Raw genomic sequence first — 8,909 nt, 5'->3', positions numbered from 1 at the left:
ATTCCGCGGTCAGAGCGAAAATGGGGGGTGATTTCGAAGGGACTGTGTATCCCCCATGGGTCCGCCACTGGTTTAATATGTTAAATATTAGTTTTTAAACCTCAGCTGCATTTTTTTTGTGCTTTTGAACCAGATCTCGCCTTCCCTGACGGCGCTCGTGTAGATGAGCGATCAACATTCGCGAGACCTGCAGGGAAAAGTGGGCGGTGCGTAGCATTTTGGCGTGATTAACAGGACGGTCAGCCAATGAAGAGAGACCCCACTTTACACACACACACGCGTCCTCTCCAAAGGCAGTAGGGGAAAAGTCACGTATTGATGACATGGCGTGGACGCTAGTGTGTGGGGCGAGAACACTTAAATTGGCATTCCCATTAACGTCTGCTGTCTCTAGAAGGGTGAGATTAATGTGCAAAAATGTGCTGCATTGAAACTCTGCTTGAATGAAAATTTCAAAAACTTGAAAACTAGTTAGCAGTCACATTGTTGCCGTGTTACCAGGACTTTTTATTTTCGTGTTTGCTCACCTAAATTGGTGGCTCTCATCTGCCATTGTGCATTAAGAACAACATGACTATACTTGAAGTTTTGCCGGTCGGTCATTTTCTAAATGCAGAGCATGTACCGTGATATATTGCACGCTATTTTGGAATGTTGCAGTGCAGAACCAAAAAACAGTCTAGCAAATAAATCAATAATGCTAGTACTAATGATGATGATGATGATGATGACGATAGCTAATGGAATAGAGCACACACACCAGCACGGTGGATTTACCCGGTCCTCCTTAATGCAGCTGCTGCGCGATGGGAGCGGAGCTTTGCGGCAGGTCAGCGCCCCGCAGACTGCCTTCTTCCCCCCGAACGAAGGAGTGATGCTGCGGCCAGACGCCTTCCGAAATAAAGTCGCCTTCATCACGGGAGGCGGCACAGGGCTTGGCAAGGGGATGGCCGGCACGCTGTCTGCTCTCGGCGCCGAATGTGTCATCGCCAGCAGGTTCCGCCTTTGCCCGTTTTTAGATGCCAATAGCGGTAGTTCATCCTAAGCTGGCGCTCTTTAATACCCGCTATATACTCTATATCCCTATTATTCAAATCACGGTCCTCGAGGTCCGAGCACTGCTGGTTTTCCAGCCTTCCTTTACCTGTGAGCCAGGCGTGAAGCCTCTGACCAATCAGAATCAGTAATTATTAAACTAACTACCTGGGAGAACAGAAAACAAGGCCTGGATTTGTAATCGAGGTCCAGATTTGAAGAACCCTGCTCTATATTATCATATTATGCTCCCACTTATGCCAGCGACATTTAGACTCTTCAAATCTGTTGCCGTAGTGGCAAGGAAAGTTCTGAATAGTTGATAAGTCTCTTTAGGTGAATGTTAATTACTAGACATTCACCCTGTACCCGCTGGGTAAATGCGCACCTCCTTTGAAGGAATTTCACGTGATACTCTATTATCTATCTTTGTACTAGTAATTAACTGTTTCTTGTGTTTGTTATTAGAAAACTGGATGTTTTAAAGCAAACTGCAGAGGAAATAACAAAACAGACAGGAAATAAGGTACCAGTTCTGACAATTCACTTACTTGCTGTTTTTGGTCTCACCATTCGTTTGTATATTATTTGCAATATCTCAGAATGCCAAATAATCCATCTTTCATAGCTGTTGTCGGGTATAAGGTCACAGTGATGACCCAGCCCTCACTTACACGATGACAGGCAGCTGTTTGATTTGAAATGAAATTGAGAGAGTTCTGTGAGGTTGAGAGAGAGTTCTGTGATGTTCTGTGTCGGCAGGTTCACGCCGTCCAGTGTGACGTGAGGGACCCGGCGTCTGTGGAGGCCGCCGTCACAGAGTTGGTCGGTGTCGCAGGTTTGCCAGATGTACGTGGGGGTGAAATATTATCACAGACTCTTGATTTTCTGTCAAGCCTTAGTTCTGTTAGTTGTAGAGTTATCTAAAATAGTCCTCTGTACTCTGTTTGTCCTGCTGTTTATTTCGTTGTCTCCCCCCTCCAAAAAAAGGTTGTGATAAACAACGCTGCCGGAAACTTCATCTCCCCCTCGGAGAATCTCTCTCCCAACGCCTGGAGAACAATAACGGACATTGTCCTGAACGGCACTGCATATGTCACCCTGGAGGTTGGAAAGCGGTTGATAAAGGCAGAGAGAGGTAAAGGATGAATGGGAGTTGTTCCTGTCACTGTCTAGTAAACAAATGGCAGCTTAATACATTTTCCTATCTCCGTGGGATCAGTTTGAGGAATGTGCCAAGGAATCTAAAAGACATGCATTTGATTTACCACTAGGGGGAGTAAAGAGCTTGTTTTTGCTAGCATTTTGCAAGTCAAACATGTATGTCTTTTTTTATCAACATAATATATATTAACATGCACACATACATAAACACACATGTATACAATATACACACACATTTACGTACAGATGCTACTCCACTTACGATGGGGTTATGTTCTGATGAACCCATTGTAAGTTGAAAATATTGTAAGCCAAATATGATAAATAAAATAACCCTATGATGCATCGTTAAACACCGTATGAGCGTTTATCGCTACAGGGACTGGAAGCGTGGCTGCATAGACGCTGCCCTCCCCTGCATCAGTAGAAGGAATCGTACGGCACATTGCTAACCAAGGAACAGATGTAAATTCAAAGTCTGGTCTGATGACTCCTTAGTGTGCATCGCTGCCGCACCATCGGAAAGTCAAAATTCTTTTAAGTTGCACCATGGTAAAGCAAAGAGCATCTGTGTTTATATGTAAAATGGTAGCCAGGGGGCAGTAAAGAGCTGTGTCTTCGATGGCTGCATTTTGATGATGTCACGGATTGGGGGTCAATGCAGCCAACTGATGCCACGCTGAAAGCAAGAAAGGTGGCGTGTCATAAGCCGTGTTGATTTTGGCCTCACTCCCCCGCCCTTGTCAAGCTGCCCTGCCTGTGAGAGAATCCGAATGTAAGCGCATTGAGGGGCCGGGTCCGATCGCAGCCCCCCCCCTGGTCACCCGGACGCCAGACTCTGTTGCTTTGGCTGCCGCTGTACTGCGTTATCACTTATCTGTCTCACGGCACGTCTTGGGAAGGCGACGTGTCCACAGGGGGGTGCCGAATCTTTCCGCGTGTCCCCGCTGCGTCACCTTGCATGAATGCCAGCCAGCAGGGGGCGCAGCGACTGGAGGCTTCTTTGCCATCTGTGTGCTCTGTGCCAGTCTGTGTTTTCGTCTCTGTTCGGAACTTGGAAAACGCTGCCAGTGCCCGTAATGTACAGTTATATTCGCCAATCAGCTTCCTTTTCATTCACTTTGTTTTGGCTTCTCGGCAAAATGCAGAAACTTCCAGTGATAATTGTAATTAGCGGTTTGTCTGCGCTGTGTCTGACAAGGCCCCTCGCTTTATCGTGGCCTAGAAGGAGCCTTGATTTGTGGTGCTAAATGACTGTAGAATGTCAGGCGTTTCTGAACCTGGGTGATAGAAAAGCCCCACCTGCACAGCACTGGAAGTTTTAGCCATTTCAACTGGGGGCCAGTTGTTCTGTTAGGGGGGGGGGCAGATGAATTTGGCATTTGTGTCCGCCAAGTATTACTTACAGTAGATTGGCAGCATTAAGAAGCGAAAGACAATTTTGAACACTGATGTTTTTTATGCAATGCTTTGCAGTTACATTTTACAGTTTTTACAAATATGCAACTCAATGTAAATCAATGTAGCTTGATTATTTTTTTCTGTCATTAACTTCACTTTTTGCCAACTGGAGCGACTCGACCCCCGTTAAGAGTCCGCCACGAAAATGTGCTTACGACATATAAATTTCAGGTGGCCGTGGGGGGCATGCATGTTGTCACAGGGGCCCCGCCCCTCCCGGAACAGCCCCCGCTACACGCTGTTATGTGCTTCAGCCTGTAACTAAGACTGTGTTGTTCTATGTCCCGTACAACCGGTGTGTCGCTTCTAAATACCCCAGGACCTGTTGTAATGTACAGTGCGCTGTTTGTTTGGGTTCTGGTCCATCAGATTCCTCCGGTACCTGACTCTTGCTGTTCCCTGGTGTTGAGCATGAATGACGTCCATTAACCCTTAAAGCAGCCGCACGCCTCCCTCCTGCTGCCTGCTGACCTGAGCTTGTGTTCCAGGCGCTGCCTTCTTGGCCATCACCACGATCTATGCCGAGAGCGGCTCCGGATTTGTGGTGCCCAGCGCTGCTGCCAAGTCTGGCGTGGAGACCCTGTGCACGTAAGGCTCTACAGTCTTGGGTTTATGCAGCCTGATGCTCACCCACACGGCTCAGGATTATACACCTGGCTTAAAGTTAGAATCGGGGACATCTTGCAGATTTTCAGCCGTTCCACACAACCTGTCACTAATGCACACTTTGGTTTGTCTTTTTGGATCGCTGGCCAGTCTGTGCCAGGTTCTGCTCGACCGTACACATGCATAAGCTGATTGAGCTGGGTGTGTGTGCTGTGGGTTATCCACCAGCTTATCAGCATCTGGGCGTTTGGTGTGTCTTCTTGAAGATGGGCAGGACTGCCCTCAAGGGCATGATTGAATTAGTTACTAAACTGATGATGGGAAATAAAAAAAGTAAATTTTTAATCTTGCTGAAATTTTCCGAGATCATTTGAGTTAAACGTTAATCAGTTTGGCACAAATTCACATCTACAGTCTATGTTACGTCGAATTCCAGCTTGGCTTTTGTTGGTGTGCAGCTGCCCTTGTGGCGGATGGTGAAGGTCAGGCCAGGTCTCTCCCAGCTCGGGGTCGCTTTCTAATGGCCCCCTTGTCCCTCCCATATCCAGGGCCATTGTCCCGTAATGACGTTACTCTACAGGAGATCACTCGCCTGAGAAGAGAGAATAAATTCGTGGCCCCCTATGACGCTGTGGAAATTGATTGAGATGGTCATACAGTAAAGGCTCCTCATTTTTCTCCCGTCTACGTCGGCCGGTTTGATGATGTGCCGCTGACTACTGAGGTGCAGTAATTGAGCGATTTCACAAATCATAAATGGTTTTATTCCCTTTATTTAAGAATTACTGCCCCGTTAAGGGCTTCAGTGGATTTGTGGAGGGAGGTATTTTCAGCTCAGTGCCTCTAGCTCACCCCTGCCTCTAGCTCACCCCTGCCTCTAGCTCACCCATGCCTCACTGTGCAGGAAGAATGATGAATGTGCATTAAATGGGCCGACTGCTGTTTCTGCGGGATCTTTCAAGGCGTCGGTGCCGTTTAACAGCAAATGGACAAGGCTTTCTTCACTCGTGCCCCGTCGCTCCGACTCCATCCGGTTTTTGTGCCCCCGCAGGTCTCTCGCAGCAGAGTGGGGGAGGTACGGCATGCGGTTCAATGTGATTCAGCCTGGGCCCATAAAGACCAAGGTTGGTTCTGCAGTTTATTTGCGGTTATTGTCCACAGGAGAAATGAATGTGAATATGTCAGCTGTTACGTCTCTGGGAGACGTTGACTGAAGTGATGGTTTTATCGATCGGTTGTCGATGCAGGGAGCTTTCAGCCGACTGGATCCAGCAGGCATGTTTGAGAAGTCCATGATAGACCGGATCCCAGTGGGCAGACTGGGGACCCCTGGGGAGATCGCCAACCTGGCAGCGTACCTGTGTAGCGACTACGCCAACTGGGTGACTGGAGCGGTACGTGCCCCCCTCCCTCGCCACGGCCCCGGCCCTGCACTGTCCGGAACCTTGGCTACAGCAGCGTCCTCTGGCTCTCAGAGGGCCTCTTAAATTTCAGCTGCTGCGGAAAGGTCATGTGGAGTCGTGAACGTGAACATTCAACACGCACGTGGTTTACTGCATGTGTGGTTTATAAAAGACGGTGTGAGAATTATGCCATAAATGCCGGTGTCTGTGATTTCATCAGCTTGATGGTGGTTTATTACTCAGAATTGTGCCCTTTGTTGCAGTAATTTCTACTGAACATTTGTTTCCATGTCCAGATCATTCGAATGGACGGTGGAGAGTTCGTGTCAATGGCTGGCGAGTTCAATGACCTAAAGAAGGTTAGCTTGCTACATTTTTATTTTTTTTTATCTTGATTTTCCTGCACCCTCCCAACACGTACACATGGAGACACTTTGATTCCGCCTTCAGCTCACGTATGAAAGATTTCTCCTCTTCATAGGTCACCAAGGAACAGTGGGCTGTGATGGAAGCCATGATCAGGAAGACCAAGGGGTCTTGATGACTTATGAGGTCACCCCAGATACTCTGATGGGCCGACAGAAGCCTCACAGGACCTGTGAGAGTAGGATCACCAGTCTGAACCCAAGCAGTAATATTCAGTGAGTTTCCTGGGTCACATTTCAGTCCAGCTGTTAACTGCCTCACTTCAGATACTCTCTTAATTAAATTCTCTTTTGTCTGGAAAATCTATAGAAGATTTAATTTCATGCCTAAAGTCTGAAAACAGTGACACCCTCTGATTCTAGCTCACATGCTTTTCTTAGAAATGCATGTATGATACACATGAAAGTATTTGTCCCTTTGTGAGAGAGTGAAATGTACTCAGAGCTAATGGATTGTTCACTTTATTATTCCGGAGGCTCGTTGCTTGAGAGCACTGACTGATGAAATGCTAATTAGTGCTGCTTTGTTTCAAGGTTGAAAACAAATTCCATAAGATGGATTGAAAGATGGTGTTTGCGTCGGAAGCCTTTTAATGTTTCTCTCTGCAGCCTGTAATTAATTAGTACGACTCCCTGGTTAGCAGTGTTTAACGGTTCAATCCGGTCAAATATATTAGATGGTTACTTGCAATAAAAACCAGTACAGCCTGAAATCCAGGACTGGAATCCTTGACTGTACCACTGCAGCCTGCATATGCAGCACTTCCCCTGTGAAAGCCCAGGTGTAGACTGTCCTAAACACTCACATCCCCCCTGAAGAGGTCAGGCAGCCTCGTCTTGATGCATCGGGTGCTTTGAACAGCAGGTGATGATGTTGCTTGGTCACTGTCTTTGGTTCTCTGGTGCTTTACTCATCACCAGAGTGAAGTCACCTCAGAATGCAACACGCACAACCTGAAAAGTTAGTCAAAGACCCAATAAAGCTGAACATTTGTGTGTGTGGTGTTGGGTTGTCATCTTCATATAGACCACCATTTGAAATGAAACACTTGAGTTATAGAGATGTTAGGACTATATCAGCCTGAAGTATGGTCTGCATTTCTGTCACCTCTCCTCTTCAATCAGGACACATTTAGTGTGAATACACAAATCCTAGCCGGGTTTCGCCCAAAGTGGCGACATCCTGTGTTGCTGTGTCGAAAACGTGTAAGGAAAGGCGACTCTTTGCAATGCCTCCCCGACGGTAACCCCACCCCACGGCACCTTGATAAACGAGCGGCGTCCCGGGGCAGCATGTGTCTCAGTGGGCTAAGCCTGTGTGCCTGTAATCAGAAGGTCGCCGGTTCAAACCAGCCTTAGCAAGTCTGCGGGTCCTTGAGTGAGGCCCTCAACCCCCTGCTCCCTGTGCGCCGCTACGGGTGGCCGTCATGGTTATGGCACATGGCATTGCATGTGAACCCGCAATTCACATTAAAGTTCCACAAGTATAAAGTGTGATTGTATAACAAGCTTTTTACTCAGTTACTAATGCTGATGCTGGATGCGTGATGTTGCATTCTTGGTGTTACGCTTTTAGGCTATACAATACGGCCTTGGACTTTGAGATTCCATGACAGAATGCTGCCTTCAGCTTGAGGTGTCGAGGTTTACATTTTATCAAGGACTGTCTGGGCTGGGATGCCAGAACACTGTCCCAGGCTCATTCGTACCTTGCGTCATCAATAACGTCACAAAATTGACAATGAGGTCCATTTATTTCTGATTTTATGATAAATGAAAACTAATTTCCTTCCCATTAAAATTTCACATTTTGCCAGTACATTTCTTGGAAAGCCACGTGACTGCAGTGATCACGCCACGTGACGGCAGTGATCACACACACAGGCTTTCCTTAAACTGATACCAGATACTAGTGTATTTTACTGGACTTCTGAGGTTAATATGGCTGTATTTCTGTACGTAGGAGGAGGATTTGACTGTTGGGAGGCACATTTCAACCCACAACCAGGATGATTGTTAGAAAGTAGTTGAATCATCTTTTACTTTTACTGTGGATTTGCTGACAAACAGAACAGAATCAGATGAGCCCTTGGATGGATTCATTGCACGTCCAGCACAGAGGGAAGTTCTGGAAAGAAGCAGCTGATGAATCTGATGTGAATGGATTTGGTCATTCTGAGGTCCAGTCATATTCTAATGCTGATGCTTTTGGGAAACAGTCCAAGTGAGAGAGGCGCCCTGGGGCCACCGACCCAAACATCATCGTTTTAAAAAGCTATTAAGGCAAAGTTAAGTATATTAATATGATATTTCGCTATTTTGTGTTGCGGCTAAATGGCACTTATTTCTGCGAATGGATGTCCTTCCCTTCAGTTTTCCGCTCTGCACTCTCTCACCCGCGCCTTTCCGTGGCCAGCCTCCTCCTCGGGGCCGTGGCCAGCCTTGCCTCCTCCTCGGGGCCGTGGCCAGCCTTGCGTCCTCCTCGGGGCCGTGGCCAGCCTCCTCCTCGGGGCCGTGGCCAGCCTCCTCCTCGGGGCCGTGGCCAGCCTAGCTTCCTCCTCGGGGCCGTGGCCAGCTTCCTCCTCGGGGCCGTGGCCAGCTTCCTCCTCGGGGCCGTGGCCAGCCTCCTCCTCGGGGCCGTGGCCAGCTTCCTCCTCGGGGCCGTGGCCAGCCTAGCTTCCTCCTCGGGGCCGTGGCCAGCCTCCTCCTCGGGGCCGTGGCCAGCCTTGCCTCCTCCTCGGGGCCGTGGCCAGCCTAGCTTCCTCCTCGGGGCCGTGGCCAGCCTAGCTTCCTCCTCGGGGCCGTGGCCAGCTTC

General features: G+C 48.2%; 1 protein-coding gene across 1 annotated transcript; it reads left to right on the top strand.

Annotated features, from left to right (window-relative positions):
• Positions 1-238: 238 nt before the first annotated feature.
• decr1 (2,4-dienoyl CoA reductase 1, mitochondrial) lies at positions 239-6,807 on the top strand. The gene is made up of 10 exons (XM_023844555.2): positions 239-398; positions 797-996; positions 1,504-1,561; positions 1,798-1,884; positions 2,026-2,173; positions 4,149-4,248; positions 5,318-5,390; positions 5,514-5,660; positions 5,966-6,028; positions 6,151-6,807. The coding sequence occupies exons 1-10, from the start codon at positions 324-326 to the stop codon at positions 6,208-6,210; spliced, it is 1,011 nt and encodes a 336-aa protein (XP_023700323.2). The 5' UTR covers positions 239-323; the 3' UTR covers positions 6,211-6,807.
• The last annotated feature ends 2,102 nt before the right edge of the window (positions 6,808-8,909 follow it).

This window comes from Paramormyrops kingsleyae, chromosome 9 (assembly GCF_048594095.1).
Source record: "Paramormyrops kingsleyae isolate MSU_618 chromosome 9, PKINGS_0.4, whole genome shotgun sequence".
In the NCBI taxonomy this organism is placed as follows: domain Eukaryota; kingdom Metazoa; phylum Chordata; class Actinopteri; order Osteoglossiformes; family Mormyridae; genus Paramormyrops; species Paramormyrops kingsleyae.
The sequence above is the reverse complement of the archived record's forward strand: the minus strand, read 5'-3'. Positions and strand labels throughout refer to the sequence as shown.